General features: G+C 39.7%; 1 protein-coding gene across 1 annotated transcript in view; it reads left to right on the plus strand.

The window, feature by feature from the left end:
* The window catches only part of FBXL17 (F-box and leucine rich repeat protein 17), a 243,167-nt gene that overhangs the window by 60,100 nt on the left and 162,515 nt on the right, over positions 1–20,552 (plus strand). Inside the window, exons 5-6 of the mRNA XM_030466773.1 lie at positions 2,672–2,779; positions 17,618–17,748. Coding sequence (XP_030322633.1) covers positions 2,672–2,779; positions 17,618–17,748 — 239 coding nt within the window. The remainder of the gene's footprint in view (positions 1–2,671; positions 2,780–17,617; positions 17,749–20,552) is intronic.

The raw sequence follows: 20,552 nt of genomic DNA on the forward strand, positions 1-20,552 counted from the left end.
AACAGGGAAATAGTTCTTTTCAGTCTTACTTGAGCTTTAAATTTAGCTTTGTTACTTCCCTTTCAGAAGTTTCTGAAACATTTGTTTCTAATTGTATATTAGAGAATGCAGTGAGTACAGTGATGACAGTGTTAAGAATGTTTGGATTAGGTTGAGGGCCAATAAAGCTGATATCACTGTGGGAGTCTGCTATAGACCTCCCAGCCAAAGCACCGAGGTAGATAGAGCTTTCTATAAGCAGCTGGGAGAAATTTCACAGACACTTGCTGTTGTTCTTGTGGGGAACTTTGATTGCCCAGGTATCTGCTGGGAATACAACACAGCAGAGAGGGAACAATCCAAGAGGCTCCTGGAATGTGTGGAAGATAACTTCCTCACACAGCTGGTAAGTGAGCTGACCAGGGAAGGTGCCCTGCACCTGCTTCTTGGGAACAGGGAAGAACCTGTGGGGGAAATAAGGGCTGGAGGCCATCTGGGGCACAGTGATCAATGAGATGATTTGAGTCTTTGATCATTGGGGGTTAGTAAAACTGCCACCTTAGACTTCCCAAGGGCAAACTTTGACCTGTTCAGAAGACTGACAGAGTCCCTTGGAGGCTGCCCTGAAGGATATAGGAGGCCAGGAAGGCTGGACAGACTTCAAGAAAGAAGTTTTAAAGGCACAGGAGCAGGCTGTCCCAATGTACTGAAAAATAAGTAGGCAGGGAAGGAGGCAGGCATGGCTAAATGGGGACCTCAAGAGCCAAAGGAGAGTCTAAGACCTTCGGAGGAGGGGGCAGGTCTCTCGTGAAGAATATAAAGATGTAGTGGAACTATGCAGGGAGAAAACTAAGAGGGCCGAAGAGCAGGTTGAGCTCTACCCAGCTACAGCTGTTAGGGGTAATAAAAAAGATTTCTATAAATTCATTAAAAACAATAGGAAGATCAGGGAAAAATCTTCATCCTTTATTGGATGCAGGGGGAAACATAGTAACAAATGATGAGGAACAGGTGCTGAACACCTGCTTTGACTTGGTGTTTAGCAGTGGAATGAACTGTTCCCTGGACATTCAGCCATGTGAGCTGGAAGAAAAGTCATATAGAAGACAACCAAAAAAGTCATATAGAAGACAACCAAGGGATGAGACCCAGACAGCATGGGTTTATGAAAGGCAGGTCCTGCCTGATGAACCTGATCTCCTGTGACAAGATGACCTGACTATTGGATGAGACAAAGGCTGTGGATATTGTCTGTCTAGACTTTCAGAAAGCATTTGACACTGTTCCCCATAGAATTCTTGTGGAAAAACTGGCTGCTCGTGGCCTGGATGAGCATAGGATCTGTTGGATCAGCACCAGCTGGGTGAAAGGGCCCAAAGAATGGTGATCAGTGGAGTTAAATCCAGTTGCCAGCAGGTTACAAGTGGCATTCCTCAGGGCTCAGTGGTAGTACCATGTCTGTTTAACATCTTTATTGATGTAAAATCTTTGTTCGCTAAGAAATTGTTCCTTTGAGAAAGCTTCATTAGCCCTATAAACCATATTCAGTAACCTGAAACCAAAGTAACTTATGTGTGGTACTGTACATGTAATCTTGTTGGGCTTCCTTACCTCTGGGCTATCTTCAGAAATCATTTTGCCAGAGTCTTTGCCAAGGTCACCATATTCTGCCAGTGTGCAGTTAAGTGAGAGGTTAGTCAGCTGGAACTGTACATAAAGGTTTTCAGCAGCACAGCATGAATAATATTCTCATGTATGTGTTCACTGGAAGCTCTGCTGTTGACCAGGTATTTCAAAACTTGTGTTGCTTCTGAGTTCTGTGATAACAAAGAGACATCATTACAAACCCAGAATGTCCTCAGCATTCAGGATTAACAATTCCAGACATAATGAGACATTCCTGAATACTTTGGCTGGAAAGTACAAGTTTAAAGTAAGATATGCAGATGTCTTAGGTGTACACTTATCAGTATTATATTCTTCACAAAGGTCACAGAATGTTGTCCTTTTGAATATTTAGTGTATCTACAAATCATTACATTTAAGCAGTGGATTATGTTTCGTAATTATTAAATTTTATTAGACAAACTCAATTATAAAGAAAAATAATAGTAGAAATAAATAGATCAGAAAAATAAACTAGGAAACAACTGGTAAGTGACTGGTGTGTTACCATGAGATACAAATCTGATGTGGGAAACATCTGTAATACCATCTTTAGTATTACAATACTATCAATTGCTATGTTTTAGTAAAAATACTTAGAAAACGGAAATAAGATATCACACAACTAAAATTATGTCCTGACCCTATGGTGGGTATAGCATAAGATGGCAGTAACATAATTTCTTGTCTTCATGTTTATATATAGCTTATGAGAATAATGGATAGAACAGTCTCTTGTGTTATATATGGATCAGCAGGATAGCAACATTTGCATTTGTGGCTGTCATTTTTTCTTTTCTTGCATTTCTTCTCCTCCTCCAAGAAGATTACTCCCCTTTACCAAAAATGATTTCTTTTCTTCCTTTCCATGCACTTATATAGATATTTATGTATATCCGATGTTTTCAGTAGTGGTAATACTAATAATAAAAGTATAAATGAGCAGCTTGTCGGAGAAATTAGTTAGGCTGTATTATGTGTGTGCTGTATCACCTGTTCAACTACTACCTGTGTATCTTTCCTGTAGGTGACAGATCAGTCTGTGAAAGCTTTTGCTGAACATTGTCCTGAGCTGCAGTATGTTGGTTTTATGGGCTGCTCTGTTACTTCGAAAGGAGTCATTCACCTCACCAATGTAAGTATTGTAACTACTTGTATCTAGTCATCACTGGGTTTGACTGACTATTGTCAAACCATAGGTATCAGTCAAGATAAATGTGTACATGTCGTGAACAGAAACCTCACAAGATAAATGAACTATACATTATTTGAGCAGACACATTCACTTTTTCTTATGTAGAAGCAGTGTGGCAGTATCATCAAGGGATGATACTTTTTCTCAGAAATAGTAATACTGTTCAGTTCAAAAGTCTTTAAAATGCCTAATTGCTTGAGATTACATAGCAAACAAAACAAAATTCTGTAACTGGACATGCAGACTTCTTAGTACAAGAGATTTACACAGATCCCCATCTGCTCCATAATACTGCCTGTGCATATACAATTTATATATATCCATCTTTTTATTTTATTAATTTGATTTCTCTTTCTTTTATGTAAGAATAATGATGTGTGGGAAAACTAGCTTGAGCAAACCTGCAAAAAATAATAGAAGCTTCAATAAAATGAATGACTAGGATGAAGTTAACATATTATATTAATTATGGTTCATAACAGAAAGCAAATTCAGGGATCATGCAAACATTATGGACAACAGAGGAAAAATGTATCTCAAATGGAAATTATTACTTATAGCTAATAATTTTTTTTTTAAAGTTCAGATGGGAAAATGGAACTTCTTGTAACAGGTAAAGACAGCTCTAGAAATAGATATTGAATATGAGTTCTGGTAAACATAAAAATTGTTAGAGGGATCTGAAGTAGTTAAGTGAAGAACATATTTAAAGAAAATATGCTTGGTGAAAATTGAGGTGTTTTGATGCAGCTGTGCAGCCCTCCTATAACACACAAATATTTAGAAGGGAGCCTATCCAGAGGGACCTTGACAGGTCAGCATCATGGAGACCAACAAGGCCAAGTGCAAGGTCCTGCACATGGGTTGGAGTGACCCCAAACACAAACACAGATTGTGTGGAAAAGGGATTGAGAACAGTCCTGAAGGAAATGACTTGGGCATGTTGTTTGTTGAGATGCACAATGTGAGTCAGCAATGTGCTCTTACAGCCCAGAAAACCAGACATATCTTGGGCTGCATCAAAGGAAGCGTGGCCAGTGGGTCCAGTGAGGTGATTCTCCCTTTCTAGCTTGTTCTTGTGTTGCTCCACCTGGAGTACTGTGTTCACTTCTGGAGCCCCCAACACAAGAAGGACATGGAGCTCTTGGAGCAAGTCCAGAGGAGGGCTATGAAGATGATCAAGAGAGCTGGAACACCTGTTCTATGAGGACAGGCAGAGGAGGTTGGGATTGTTCAGCCTGGAGAAGAGAAGGCTCCAGAGAGATGTAATAGCAGCTTCCCAGTACCTGAAGAAGGACTGCAGGAAAGCTGAGGAGAGACTTTTAACAAAGGCATGTAGTGATAGAACAAAGGATAATGGCTTTAAACTGGAAGAAGGTTGGTTTAGGCTAGACTTTAGAAGAAATTCTTGATGGTGAGAGTGGTGAGGCACTGTTACTGGTTGCCCAGGGAGATTGTGTCTGCTTGCTGCCTGTAAGTGCTGAAGGCCAGGTTGGATGGGGCTTGGAGCAACCTGGTTGAGTGGAAGGTATCCCTTGCCTGTGCAGGGGGATTGGAACTTGATGACTAGGTGTCCCTTCCAACCCAAACCATTCAATGATTCTGTGATTTTATGTTAAGATACATGGAGGACAGGGATATGATTCAGGACAGTCAGCAATGTTTCATTAAGGCTAAGTCCTGCCTGACCAACCTAGTATTCTCCTATGGACAAGCCAATAGTGACAGATGTCATCTATCCAAGCTGTAACATATATGACGTGGTTCCCTACAGCATCCTTTTCTCTGCATTCAGAATAAATGGATTTGATGGATGGACTTTTCAGTGGATGAGTAATTGGCTGGATGATCCAATCTGGAGGATAGTGGCGAGATTGGTGAAAAAAGGTATCCCACAGGGGTCCATACTGGAATGAGTGGTGTTTATTATCTCCCTTAGAGACATAAACAGTGGGATCGAGTGCACCTGTAGCAAGTTTGCAGACCACATCAAGCTGAGTGGTGTGGTTGACATGCCTAAGGGATGGAATGCCATCCAGAGGGATCTGGAAAAGCTGGAAAAGTAGACTAATGTGAAATAAATGCAGTTCCATAAGTAAAAAACAAGCTCCTATGCCTGGGCCAAGGCTACCCACAGTATCGGTACAGTCTGGGAGATGAAGGGGATTGAGAGCAGCCCTCGAGAGTAAGACTTGGGGCTACTATTTGATGAAAAACTCAACAGGAACCAACAGTGTGTACTTACAGCCCAGAAAGCCAACTGTAGCCTGAGTCATGTCTAAATTAGCATGTCCAGCAGGTCAAGGGAGGTGATTCTCCTCCTCTGCTCTGATCTGGTTCAACTCTTCCTGGGGTATTGTGTACAGTTCTGGGGTCCTCAACACAGGAAAGACATGGATGTGTTGGAGTGGATCTCGAGTAGGGCCATGAAGATGCCCCTGACATAAGAAGGGCATGGAACCCTTGGAGCAAGTCCAGAGGTTGGCTATGAAAATGGTCAGAGGGATGGAACACCTTGCTTAAGAAGAACGGCTAAGAGAGTTGTGGTTTTATGGGTGGAAGAAGAAAAGGCTCTGTTAGTATGACCTTTTGATTGTGAGAGAGGGCTTATAAGAAACATCTGGACAGCCTTTTAAATAGGCTCTGTATCAATAGAACAGATGATATTGGTTTTAAACTGAAAAAGAGTAGATTCAGACTACATATAAGTACGTAGGATGAGAGTGGTAAAACATTGGAACAGGTTTCCTAGAGAGGTGGTAGGTGCTCCTTTCCTGGAAACATTCCAGGTTGGGCTGGACAAAGCAACCTGATCTAGTGAAAGATCATAGAATCATAGAATGGTTAGGGTTAGAAGGGATCTTAAAGATCATCAAGATCCAAACCCCCCTGCATGGGCAGGGACACCTCTCACTAGACCAGGCTGCACAAGGCTTCATCCAACCTGACCTTAAACATTTTCAGGGGAGGGGCATCAATAACCTCCCAAGGCAACCTATTCCAGTGTCTAAATACCCTCATGGTGAAGAGTTGTTTCCTAATATCTGACCTAAATGGCCCCTCTTACACTTTAAAGCCATTACCCCTTGTGCTGTCACTACCCTTTCTGGTGAAAATCCCCACCCCGACTTTCCTGTTAGGCCCCCTTCATGTGCTGTAAAGTGCTATAAGGTCTCCCCGTAGCTTTCTTTTCTCCAGGCTGAATAACTCTAATTATCTCAGCCTGTCTTCATAGCAGAAGTGCTTCAGCCTTCTGATCATCTCTGTGGCCCTTCTCTGGACACTCTCCAACAGGTCTGTATCTTCCTGTGCTGTAGGCTCCAAAGCTGTATGTCCCTGATTATTGCAAGAGGGTAGGTCTAGATGACCTTTAAAGGTCCCTTCCACCCCAAACTATTCTTTGATTCTGATATGGTGTTGTCTTTAAAGTTTGCTAAGTATTCTCACGTATGAGTGACTTTTTTTTCATAATAATAATGTATTTTGCTTTACATTTATTGCTACTTTAATCTGAGGTATATATGCACGTAATATAGGCAAGTGTGGTGTTGCCATTTGTTATATTGAGAAGAAAAAGAGTGAGTAAGAGATTTGCAGTGACTAGGACATTGTGTTGGATACTCTGAAGCTATTAATCTGGTTAATCTTACTGAACTGGCTATGGTATTCTTTCCACCTGACTGTTCTGGCAGGTGTTACATCCTTGTAGTACAGCAGGCAATTTTTAGCTAAAACTCTGAATTGCACTGAAGCATCTGGCACAGACACGTTCCATTTCTACAGTTCTTTGGAGAAAATAAGCTCCAGCAGGGCGTTGAAACAGATATTTGGGGAGCAGTAACATGACCTTTAACTGCTACATCTGTCTTTTCCAGAATTCATCTCTTGATGACTTTTTTGTTTGTTTGTTTGTTTGTTTTTATTCTAACCATCATGTATTTTTTGCTGTAAATTTTGTGCTATGTTCTTAACTAGTGTTTCATAAGTGCTTGGTAATAATTCCAGTGCCATGTTCTTAGAGAATGTGGAAATCTATTCTTTGCTTTACATAGCCTGTGAGTGTGTCCCACTAGGCTGTGCCAAGCTAGGTCCCTTTTGTTTTTCAGCTTCCAGTGTGTAAACTTGAGATTACAGCACTGGCCTCTGTCATAAAACTGCTTGGGGCTGACAGATGTATAAAAATTGAGTGGTTTATTATTACTGTATTTTCCCTCCAGTAATCTTAGGTCTCTTTAAAAATATTGGCACTTAAAAATGTGCATTACAGTGCCGATGAATCATAGAGCTAAATGGTAGTGAAAACACTGTATGTTTTAGAAAAAGAAGAAATACTCAGGGTTAATTTTCATTATTTTTTTAGTGAAGATAACGACATTAAAAAAATGTGTTTCTTGAGTAAAACTATATTGATACTCTAGTATTTTTTTCCCTTGAAATTATTATAAACTACAAAATATAAGTAAAGAAGTAAATAATGATTATTGGGCAAGCTGACAGACTGCATGTCCATAGATAGATAGGAAAGGAAAGGAGTGGGTGTATGTGCAATGCAGAGTTAAGCTTCCAGTTGAAACAAATATTTTGCTCTGATAAGCTAGAATTTTTTTTGCTTTTGTTTCCACAAAGGAAAGAACATGTACTGGAAATATTATTTGTGAAATACAGTTTTTATCTTCTCTCCATCCTCAACTGTAGTTTCCTTGTTTTGTCTTTCTCACTTACTTACCTTTGACTACATTATTTTTTTTTGTGTTCTCCCTTCTTCTAACATTGTCATCTCTCAAGAGTTTATTGCTAATTATCTTTTTACTTTTCTATTCTGTAAGCTCAAAGAAGGATCTTTGCAAATGTGCAAAGTACCTGTGCTCAATAGGTTTCTGCACTGAAGATGGAATAACCAGATGGATTATTTTTATTGATTAACCAAATGTGAATAAAAAACTCTATACACTAGCTAATGAAGTAGTGATTTTAAAAATTTATATATTTGGCCCAGCAGTGGTGGTGTTTCTTCCCCTCTTCTGGTAATTGCCTCTCAGCAGCTTAATTGTTGCATTTCTAGTAGAATCAGCTGGCGTAAACAAATCGCAACAACTAGACATAGCTTTAGTTCCACACCACTTCCTTTGCTTCTTCAGTTGACTTCTGATACATATGCTAGAGTAATTGTTTAGTGGCAGTATAACTGTGCTTCTATACCATGCACTTCTGACAGATTCTCCTATAAAGTTTATTACAGACATTTTCATCTAAATATGTTTTAATCTTTGGGTAGGATCTTTAGAGATGGAAATTCTAACAACTTCTAATAATGAATGCATGAAGTCAGTTTACCTAAGAAAACTTTTTTATATTAATGTGGTGTTTATGCTTTTCTCCATCTCACAATTACTGCCTGATAGTCCTGTCCAATCTAACAAAATCATGTCTGCATCTGAGTTGTGACCATTATGAAGTCAATAAAAGTTCAGATTTAAAGAGGAAATACTTAGGAATCTTTCTGTGCAGACATTATCAGCTTGACAGATAAATAATGATAATTCACACATGAAAAAAATTGATTTTTCAAGAGCCTTTTCTAAACTGATGTACTATTCAGTCATAAAAAGGTTTGGATTCGAAGGGACCTTACAGATCATGTAGTTCCAGCCCTGCTGCATGGAAAAGGGACACCTCATTATTAGGTCATCATCAACCAACATCCCCAAGTCCTTTTCCTCAGGACTGTTCTCAACCCATATTCCACCCATCTTGTATTTTTGCTGGGTATTGTCCCAACCCAGGTGCAGGACCTTGCACTTGGCATTAGTAAACTTCATGAGGTTGTCATCAGCCCAGTTCTTAAGCCTGTCCTCATCCCTCTGGATGGCCTCCCTTCTCTCCTGTGTGTTGGCCGCATCACACATCTTGGGGTTGTCCCTAACCTTGCTGAGAGTGCTTTCAATCCCACCATCCAAGGTGCTGACAAAGGTATTTACCACCACCAGTCCCAGTACAAACTCGTCACAAATCTCCCTCTGGACATTGAGCCACTGGCCACAGCTTTTTGAGTGTGACCATTGAGCCAGTTCCTTAGCCACTGAGTGGCCCACCCGTTCAGTCCCAGTCTTCCCAGTTTAGAGGCCAGGATGTCATGTGGGACACTGTTGAACATTGCACAAATCCACGTAGATGATGTCAGATGCTCTTCCCTTACCTGTTGACACTTTGACCCCATCATAAAAGGTCAAGAATTTTGTGAGGTTAATTTGCCCTTGGTGAAGCCACGTTTGCTGCCACTAACCATCTCCTTATTTTCTATATGCCTAAGCAGAGACTTCAGGAGGATCTGCTTCTTGATCTTGCCAGGAATAGAAGTGTGACTGACTGGACTGACAAAGAGCTCTTTGGCTCTTCCTGTTTTCTCTTTTTGAAAATGGGGGTTATGTTTCCTCTTTTCCAGTCAGTGGGAACTTCACCAAAGTGCCTCTGAAATGACCTCTGAAATATGATGAAAAGTGGCTTTGCAACTTCATCCACCAGTTCCCTCAGGAGCTGCAATGGATTTCATCAGGTCTCATGGACTTGTACTCAGTGGTCTCAAACCTGCTCTTCTCCTACAGTGGCAGAGTCTTTCTTCTTCCAGTCCCTCCCTTTGCCTCCTGCAGCTTGGGTGGTGTTACTTGCCAATGAAGACTGAAGCAAAAAAGCTGTTGAGTACCTCAGCATTCTTCATATCCCCCATGGCCAGGTCTCCTGTTTCTTTCTGGAGAGGGCCCTTTTTTTTCCCCCAGACTTTTTTTCTATAAACCTGTAGAAGCTTTTTTTGTTACTCTTGATGTCCTGGCCAGATAGAATTCTTTGGGTGTTTTAACTTTCTTAACCCAACTCCATGATCTCTTTCTTTAGGAACTGATCTATTTTGACACAAAGTGCTCTTCCTCTATGTACTTTTTAATGGTAATATTTCAGCATGCCTCCTAATCCTAAAATCATTTTGCTTTCTAACTAAAAACATGGGTGTTATTTTACTATGTCTACAGAAAATAAGTTTTTAATCCATTTATATAGTGCATTGTGCTTCCCAAGGTGGCCTCTTAATTTGCTTGAATATGTTTGCATTTAACAAGATATCCTTTTATATGTTAGTGTTTTCATTAGGTCTGAGATACATCAACACAAATACTATCTTCTTATCAGCCTATTAGAAGCAGTTTATTGCACCATCCCAACTATAAACATGCAGATACAAGTAACTTATGAAACTTATCATATCCTGAACTTATCATAAGCAGCAGGACTCACAAAGCAAGCCTCCTCTACAATCACATTTGGAGTAGTAGAAAATTTAATGGGACTCTTTCCATGAAAACAACAACAGTGATCCCCCGAAAGTCATTCTCCCCACCTCTTCTCAGTTTTCTCCCCATTTTATGCTTGGGACATACTGTCACGTGGGACCAATATGCCCAGGAGGCCGGCTGGAGTAAATCCTGCCTTATCTGTTAACCCCCTGGTAAGTGCCCATGCAAACACCAGGGGCAAGAGGGTGGGTTTCTGTCCCGATATTAAGCTCCCAGTTTCACATAAACCATCTGTCCTCTACTGATCAAAATGATTTACTCCATCACAGTTAGCCTTCCACTGATAGGAAGAAGTCATTAAGAAAGAATTTTTGAATATAGTGATTCTGGGAGATTTTTTATGAGGATTGGCTTGATCCTTTAAATACTGTGGTGCTGTGAACTGTGTAAGAGAACTTTCTTACATCTCTGAAGCCTAGAGCTGACTATTTTGTTGAATTAAATTGACTTCATCCCTCCTCAGAGACTCCTTTCATAAATTTTAGCAAATTGATATTTGAACCCAACCAGTTTTAAGTTTTGATGAAATTCAAAAGGATTACAGAGAAGATTGAGTATATGGTTGAAAAGTTTTCAGTTCTCTGTGGGTGCTTGAAACATTCTTTTTTTTTTAAAAAAGCTCCATTAGATGTACTTGAAAATAATTTAAGAGCAAGTTTTAGAGTTTAGAAACTGGAACTAAGTCTCACAACACCAATACTAAATGCACAGTTTATATGTGTGTGCAAGTAGCTCATCTATAGTGCATTTTAATGTTAGGAGGGGTGAATTATATTTATTTTTACAGCATAACTTCTAAAATTGTTCATGCGATGAAGCAGAAGCCAAATTATTATCAGTCATCTTGAAAGGAGTAGCAACTGGAATGCAAATGTCATTCACTTTTCTATTCAGTTTTGCTGTGGTATAGTATGAAACAAAGGAACCTATTAAATAATTCTGTTTCCTTATCATATTTCCAACTCCCTTTTCTTCTGCTGCATATTTTTTACAAGCATGTACACCTTTCAAAACAAAGTTTTTGTTTTGTCTTTTGTAAGTAATTGGGTCTTGGTGATTATAACAAATTTTGAGTGTGAATTCCTTATTTAAGGCATGGGAGCTCAATGAGCTGCAATATTTAACTTTAAGATAGTAAGTTATAAGTTTTGAATGTGCAGAACAGTAAAGTAGTTTATGAGAAATTTGTCTCATCTGTAACTTAAATAATTTTCCATGATTACTGTTTCAGGAGCAGTTTATCTCAGCAATGCAGTTCAGTTACTTTAGCTCTTAGGTGAAAAATAATGTATGTGAATTTAAAAAAAAAATTTTTAAAAATTCTATTCACATAATAATTAAAATTCAGATCAATATGTGGCTCTGAGCATAGTTTGGCTCTGAGCATAGAGGTTTGGCTTTTTTGACTGTGGCTCGATTTACAGGAGACCAGGCCTGCGGACTAGAGGTGGGTATAGCTAATCCCACAAGGGTTAAAGGGTCCAAGGACAGGCATTGCCATGGCTCATAGATAGGGCTTTAAACTAGGTATGAAGCGGGGCAGGAATGAAACTGGGGCCACTAGAGATCACAGAATCACAGAATGTTTTAGGTTGGAAGAGACCTCCAAGATCATCCAGTCCAACCTTTGACCAACACCATAAGCTAACTCCTAAACCATGTCCCTAAGGACCAGGTCCAAACACCTTTTAAATACCTCCAAGGATGGTGACTCCACCACTGTCCTGGGCAGGACATTCCAATGCCTGACAATCCCCTCAGTGAAAAAATGTTTCCTAACATCCAGCCTAAAGCTCCCCTGGCACAGCTTCTATCCATTCCCTCTGGTCCCATCGCAGTTCACTAAGGAGAAGAGGCTGTTTCCCTCCTCTCTCCAACCTCCCTTGAGGTGGCTGAAGAGAGCAATAATGTCTCCTCTCGCCCTCCTCTTCTCCACACTAAACACCCCCAGCTCCCTCAGCTGCTCCTCACAGGACTTGTGCTCCAGGCCCCTCATGAGCTTTGTTGCCCTTCTCTGGACACGCTCCAGCACTTCTGTGTCCTTCTTACAGTGAGGTGCCCAAAACTGAACACAGCACTCAAGGTGCAGCCTCACCAGAGCTGAGTACAGAGGGATGATCACCTCCCTGTTCCTGCTGGCCACTGAGTTCCTAACCCAAGCCAGGATGCCGTTGCCCTTCTTGGCCACCTGTGCACACTGCTGACTCATACTAAATGGACAATTATTAGTTGTCAACTATTATATTAAGAGATGAGCCTGAATGCAACATGACAGTGCTTGTGGAAGAGGAGGATGCCAGTAAGGACTTATAATCTTGCTTCACTGTGAAGGAGGAGGATGATATTCCTTGTGGCAGCATGAACAAAAGATCTGGTGAGAGGTCGGTTACTTTGGAGACATCTGAGTATGGTCTAGAGGGTATTAGGGCTTCTCAAAACATGGCCCAGATGAGGTGCATCTATGCTAATGGATACCAAGCAGGAGGAGGTAGAGGCCATTGAGCAGATGGAAACCTGTGATGTAGTTGCCATCACAGAAACATGCTGGAATAACTCAATTGGAATGCTGCCATTGATGGCTGCCAACTTTTCAAAAGAAACTGGCAAGGAAGGAGAGGTGGTGGGGTTGCCCTCTGTGCTAGGGAGAGGTATGATTGTCTAGAAATTAATGATGATGATGACAAGGTTGAGAGCTTATGGGTTAGAATCAAGGGAAAGGTCAATAAGATGGACATCATCGTGGGAGTCTGCTACAGATGAAGAGGTGGATAAGGTACTTTATACGACAGTTAGGTAAGGTCTCATGATCTCTACCTCTTGTTCTCATGGGGGACTCCAACTTCCCAGGTGTCTGCTGGAAATATAATATAGCAGAGGGAGAACAATCTTGAAAGTTCCTGGAATGTGTAGAAGATAACTACTTGTTGCAGATGGCGAGGGAGCCAACAAGGGGAAGCACGCTCCTGAACCTACTGTTTGTTAGTAGAGAAGGTCTTGTGGGGGATGTAATGGCTGGAGGCTGTCTTGGACAAAATGACCATGAAATGATCAAGTTTTTGATTTTTGGAGAAGCAAGGAGGGCAGTCTCCAGAACTGCCACCTTGGACTTCAGAAGAGCAGACTTTTATCTTTTCTGTACTATGGTTGAGAGAGTCCCTTGGAAGGAACTTCTAGAGGATGTAGGAGCCCAGGAAGGCTGGGCATACTTTAAAGAGGTTTTTTTAGACATGCAGGAGCAGACCATCTCCAAGTCATGGAAAACAAGCTGGCGAGGAAGGAGACCCTCCTGGTTGAGCAGGGAGCTTTGACTGGAACTCAGAAACAAAAAGAAAGTTTATGGTTTTTGGAAGAGAGGACAGGCAACTTACGAAGATTACAGAGATACAGTGAGGATGTGTAGAGAGAAAATCAGCAGAACCAAAGCCCAACTGGAACTAAACCTGGCCACTGTGTTGAAAAATAACAAGAAATGTTACTATAAATATATCAACAACAAGAGGGGGGCTAGAGAGAATCTCCATCCTTTATTAGATACAGAGGGAAAGACAGTGACCAAGGATCAAGAAAAAGCTGAGGTAATTAATACTTTATTTGCCTCAGTCTTTAATGGCAGGACCAGTTGTTCCCTAGACACACAGTCTCTTAAGATAGAAGACAGATGGAGAACAGATTAGGCCCTGTGTAATCCATGAGGAAATGATTATGGACCTGCTTCATAAGCTAGACACTCACAAGTCGATGGGGCCAGGTGGTTTACATTCCAGAAGTGCTAAGCAAGGTTGCAGATGTGGTTGCTAAGCTTCTGTCCATCATCTTTCAGAAGTCCTGGCTAACCAGGGATGTCCCATTGGACTGGAAACTGGCAAATGTGACACCCATCTTCAAGAAAGGCTGGAAAGAGGATCCCAGTAACTATAGACCTGTCTGTCTCACCTTGATGCTAGGGAAGGTCATGGAATGGATAATGTGAAGAACCATTGTAGATCGTTTAAACCAGACAGTCAGGCCCACTCAGCATGGGTTCATGGAAGGCAGATCCTGCTTTACAAACCTTATCTCATTCTATGACAAGGTGACCTTCTTAGTGCTTGAGGGATAGTCTGTTGATATATTCTACCTATTTACTTCTTTAAAGCCCTTGACACTGCCCCCCATAACATCCTAATGGAAAGCTGGCTGCCCATGACTTGGATGGACATATACTCTGCTGGATTAAACACTGCCTGGATGGCCAGGCCCAAAGAGTTGTGGTCAATGGAAATAAATCCAGTTGGTGGCCAGTCATGAGTCGTGTCCCCCAGGGCTCAGTGCTGGAGCCACTCCTGTTTAACATCTTATTAATGATCTTGATGAGGGGATTGAATGCACTCTCAGTAAGTTCACAGATGACACCAAGTTGGGAGGGAGTGTTGATCTGCTGGATGGTAGAAAGGCTTTACAGAGGGACCTGGGTTGCTGGGCTGAGGAATTCGGTAAGGCCAAGTGTCGGGTCCTGCATTTTGGTCACAACAACCCCAGGCAATGCTACAGGCTTGGAGAAGATTGTCTGGAAAGCTGCTGGCAGAAAAGGACCTTGGTGTATTGATTGACAGTCAGCTGAATATGAGCCAGCAATGTGCCAGGTGGCCAAGAAGGCTGATGGCATTCTGGCTTGTATCAGAAACTGTGTGACCAGCAGGACCAGGGAAATGATCCTGCCCCTGTACTCTGCACTGGTGAGGCCCCACCTCGAGCACTGTGTTCATTTTTGGGCACCTGAATACAAAAAGGACGTTGAGGTGATGGAGCAAGTCCAAAGAAGGGAACGAAGCTGGTGAAGGGTTTTGAAAACATCCCATATGAGGATCTACCGAGGATGTGGGAGTTGTTTGGTCTGGGGAAAGGGAGGCTGAGGGGAGACCTTATTACTCTTTACAAATACCTGAAAGGAGGTTGTAGTGAGAGTGGTCTCTTCTCGCTGGTGCCAGATGACAGGACAAGGGGAAATGGCTTCAAGTTGCATCAGGGGAGATTTAGGTTGGATATCAGGAGAAACTTTTTTACAGAAAGGTTTGTTAAGCACTGGAATAGGATCCCCGGCGAGGTGGTTGAGTCTCCATCCCTGAATGTATTTAAAAATCACCTGATGTGGTGCCTGGGGACATGGTTTAGCAGTGGGCCATCAGGAATAGGGTAACATTAGAGTGAGGCTGGACTTAATGATCTCGATGGTCTTTCCCAGCCTGAGCAATTCTATGATTCTGGGATTAACCTCTTAGAACAGTTCTTCAGATAAAATAGACCATTTGTCATTAAGGTATTTGTTTTTTAAAATGAAAAATGTTTACATATGTGTTTTTTACAAATATCTGACTTGTAATAAGATATTGATCTCTATGATTTAAATAGGCAAAGGGGCATTCTTTTTATGTCATGTTCAGATTGATACATAATCATGTCAGAAGGTCCAGTACATAAAGAAATATGGTTCTGCAGCTCTTGGAAGTCTTTCACTCATCTGAAAATTAGATAGTGAGGTTGTATAGATCAAATTATACTTGGAAGAGTTTGTACCAATGTGAAACAGTCTGTTCAATCTGGTAAGACAATGTTTTTTCTAGATCAAATACATTTTGCCTAATAAAACAAAGAAATAACCTACTAAGTAGGTCATGTATCATTTAGGCTCTTTAATGAAAATGACAGTAAGAAAAGGCAAATGATGGTTGTGTTACTCTATATTGAATATAAACGGTAGACCGTAACTAGTATGAATGAAAGAAATACTGTGGCAAAAATCATTCTCCTGTGATGGTAAAGGATAAAATCTACCTTTAAAACTACCAATCGTTAAGTAAGAATACTAGGAATTTGGTTACATTTTTCAGCCTACCTGTGCTATGCAAAAGTATCTTCTGCCTGGAAAATAATTAATCCTTTCTGCAGTATTCATCATTCCCACAATAAGATAAGTGCTCTACTCTTAGCTGTTACCTCGTTTGAAGTCATGCTGATTAGATACTTTTGAAAGAAGCATTGACATCCCTGCATGGATTTATCCCTAGTGTAATGTTGTGTTATTTAATTTTATAATATTAATTTAATTTGCTATTATTAAATAATAATAATAATAATAAAAGAACCACTGGTAGTGCTAGCTGTTCATAAGAAGAATGTTGTCATGAAAGAAAGCATATTTTAGTTAAGAATTATGTGAGAATTTTAAATGATACTTTTTTCTGCTTCTCTTTGCGATTTCGTGGTAAGTATTTGTTTACTGTCATGCAGAATATGCATTGCTGAGTTGTCCAATAGGTTTATTTCCTTTGTCATAGGCTATATTATTACCAATAGAGTGTCAAGGCCAAAATGTTTCCTATGAATAGGTGTATGAAAGTGAAACAAAACAGCAGAACACTGATTTCTGTAGAAGACTACCTATGTTTGAAGTCCTCCTGTATTTGAAGTCCTTTTTTGTTTTCTCTTTCCTTTCTTTATTTTACTTTCCCCCTTAAATACATTGACTTAATAATTAACTATGGACAGTTTCTATGATCTCAGTTTTATGCCTTTACTTAATCAAATACTTAGTGACTTAAATCACTGAACTGGATTATTTTTTCTTTTTACAGGGAAGGGAAATTTAATTGAAGTGTTACCTAATGCAGTTATTTTTCCAGAGTATAACGGAGATTATTTCAATCATCTTAAAAAGCAAACAGCACTTGGAGATTATTATGGCTAAACAGATCTGTTGTTCAAGGGTAGAGCAGAAGTTTGTAAAACTTTTTTCTTCTAATGAGTCCTTAACTCATTAAAGTAGTAAGAGGGTTTATTTGCTTTTGAAGAACATTATAATGCTTAGCAATAATAAGAAATCAGATTAATCCATGCATAAGTCTTAACTGAATTGTTCTTGATTCCAACTGTTGTTGTTCAGAATAAAGAAATTACTACTGATGGCTGTGCAGGTTAGACTACTGTGTAAGTACTGTATTTTCCAGGTACTTTTTAATATTTACTTGGTTTGAGAGCCTTAGACTGTGGAGTTTCATTCACATGCATTAGAAACTAAGCAACAATGTCCTGTCTCCTCTTCCTTCCATGCTCTATTTTTTTTAAAAGTAAATGAGTTGATACACTACCTTGGTATTGTGTACTTCATATAGTTAAAAGGAGGAAAGCCTAGGCCTCTGTTGTCAGTGTACTGGGTTATGATTGGAAGTGTCAAGATTTCATGGAGTAACTAAGTGCCTGAATTCCAAAACTGCTGAAGCTGAATTCTATTGGTATCTCTGACATATTTCCTTTTTGTGAAAAATAGAATTATCTCAACTTGCTTGATTGTCTTGCACATGTTATACACAATTCTAAAAATTCAACTGTTGTTCTAAATGTTTTCTATGTGAACAGATTTCAGATTCTGAAATTATTTCTGTCTTATTTGTCTCAATAGCTAAGAAATCTTTCAAGCTTGGATCTCCGTCACATAACAGAACTGGACAATGAAACGGTGATGGAAATAGTAAAGAGATGCAAAAACCTTAATTCCCTCAATCTGTGTCTGAACTGGATCATTGATGACAGGTAACTTCATTATAGATTGTAAAACCAGTATAAAACAAATTTAACTACTTCTATTAATTGAGAATAATTCCTCATGACTTAGGTGTTTACATGCATACAAACAGTGAAGCATATTTTTGACTACTGAAACAAAAATAAACTGATTGTGGGTTAAGTAGTGGAATTTATGTCTTTTCTATGGAGCTATAAGTCCTTCATTGTTTGGCAAAGACTCTTCAGAATGAGACTGAAAAAACAATGGGGTTATTACCTTAGGCTTTTTCCTTTTATCCAGAATACCTTGTATCCTGCTGTATTTTGTCCTTTTGATCAACTTATTTATTTTAACAGTAATTAAATACATACAGATGATGTACAGCTATATTGCATATCATATGAAAAATACTGATGATGTAAAAACTGGAAGCTTTGAAAAAGTTGAGGAAAGCCACCACCTCAAGATACACAGGAAAAACATTTTGATTGATTTATTACGTCTGGTACTTTAAACAAAAGAAAAGAGACATTTTTAGCAGGAAGAAGTTCTAAAACAGTTTCATATAAACCAGAGTGGTTTTGACAGTCATCTTTCTTTCCCGTGTTTAAGGATTTTTGCTAATCTAGTCTCTTTAAACGTTTTCTAGTATCTTTAAGAATGTGCCTAAGTCTAAATAGCTTAGACTTTGGTGAAAGTGTAATGTTCTAAAAATACTAAAATTGAAGTGTGTTGAATAAGAAGTACCACTAAACTTTTACTGAAACCTCTTTTAGCCTTAAGTGGGTTTTTTTGTTTTTTAGGCTTTAGTCAGGCCCTTAATATAGTTTCACTGATTTTGAAAGCATTTTGTGGCAACCAAATGAGATCTTTCTGTGTGCATATGCAAATAAGGCTATCGTAATGGAACATTCTAGAATAAATCAGAAAAAGTACTAAGAAGAAAAAATGTAAATTTAAAAGATGTGCACTTTTCAGCTTTTAATTAAAGTATTTAAAAATGGTATACCTTTCTCATGAACATTTTGAGTAGGGCAGTCTGCTAAGTATCATCCAAACTGATGGCAAAATGTTCTTGCAATTACTGTATGAGAGGTCCTAGAATAAGAAAAGTATCTTTCAATTATGTGCATCTGACTCCAAAACTTCATACTGAATATAGTTATAATTATGAAACTTAACTGGAAAGCTGGAAAGGAAGCCCTTCCCAGCAATGACAGATAACTTGCTGTTTTGTGTACAGCTTCAGGTGTTTGACTTCTGTCTTTAGTAGTTTGAGGGATATCTGCTCTTTATCATATTCCTAAGTGACCAAGGAACGAGGAGCAGTTAATGTAACATTTTTTGTGAATCTCACTGTGGACTCTGAGTTGCAATTTCCTTCAACTTCTAAGTTACATAATTTACTTAGAGATAGACATTTAAAAGCTTCACATTGACTGAAATTTTTAAGAGTAGTTCTGCTTGCTTAAGTCATCCTATATTGAAACACTCCCATAGTAATATTGCTATAGAGGACATTTACCAGGCCCTATTGTATCTGTGGTTCTTCTTATAAACATCGTTGTACAAGGAACAGTACAGATAAGGTAAGGAGTTGTATCTAAAGCTACAGTCAGATTTTTTAGTGCCATAGTAGTACTGTTCATTCAGGAGTAGGTTTCACTTGCATAACAAGAGATGTTACTGGTTTTGCAATCACCGGACAATAATTTTGCAACATTCCTCTGCAGGTCATGCCAAGTCTCTTTGTAATAACATCTCAGGAGAGGGGTATTTTTTCACATCATTTAGCTCACACTGATTTTAGATGACTTTGTTACCAGGTGCTTAGATTTGCAGAGCATCTGGAGGTTGTTGAGAGTAATCTGTGGTTATGACATGAAGGCAGATACTCAGTATCTGCATGGCACAGTAAAAGAGGGAGTTATGTTAATTGTTGACCTTGTGGTGGTACTTACTGGCATCACATTTCGGATTAGTTATGTGGGGGAAGGTAAGCATGGTGCACTTCCTCGAGCCTTCAGCACAGATGGGAAACCTGGATTTTATCTAATAATACCAGTTCTGAGAAAAACACTTTTTTTCTGTAGTGTTTCTGAAGTTTCACTTCAGATAAACCGGAGTAAATGGTGTAATGGAGCAGTGTTCCCAAACTCTAATGATTAAGACTTGTTGATAAGGGTTCTGATTGGAGTTACGGAATCGTAGAGTATTTAGGGTTGGAAGGGGCCTTAAAGATCACCTACCACAAGATCAGGTTGCTCAAAGCCCTGTTGAACCTGGCCTTAAGTACTTCCAGGGAGAGGAAGTAGATGGAGGAATGTGGAAATACAGACCTCTGGCAGGGGTAGCAGTCAGGAAGTAAAGACACAGAAGAAATTTAGAGGCAACATGGTAAAGCCAGATGATAGGCCATCATAACCAAAATATTTGTGCTGTAGCACAATCAGGAGAAAGAAGCACTTTGTCCTTTGAAGAGGCTCCATCTGCTTTATTCTGCTGGGTCACTAATACAGACTCACTTACTCAAGATTTTTTATTATAACTTGTTGGCAGACAGCATATGGGGATTTCTGTGTTGTTACTTAGCAGTGTAAACTGCTAACATGGTCTTCCATATGCTAGAGAAGTGTTTGAAATGTGTGTTGACTGCTTATTGTGAGTTCCTAAGAATACATGTAGTCAGCCTTGCAAGCTGTGATCTGGATGTGTTGTGCATAGGGGATACAATTCTGAAGATAGCTTCTACACGTGGTTAGGTCACAAGAGGTGCTGGTGTCTGTGAATGCCCCAAAATTTCATTAGCAGACATGAGCATCAAAATAGT

Source organism: Calypte anna, chromosome Z (assembly GCF_003957555.1).
Source record: "Calypte anna isolate BGI_N300 chromosome Z, bCalAnn1_v1.p, whole genome shotgun sequence".
Lineage (NCBI taxonomy): Eukaryota > Metazoa > Chordata > Aves > Apodiformes > Trochilidae > Calypte > Calypte anna.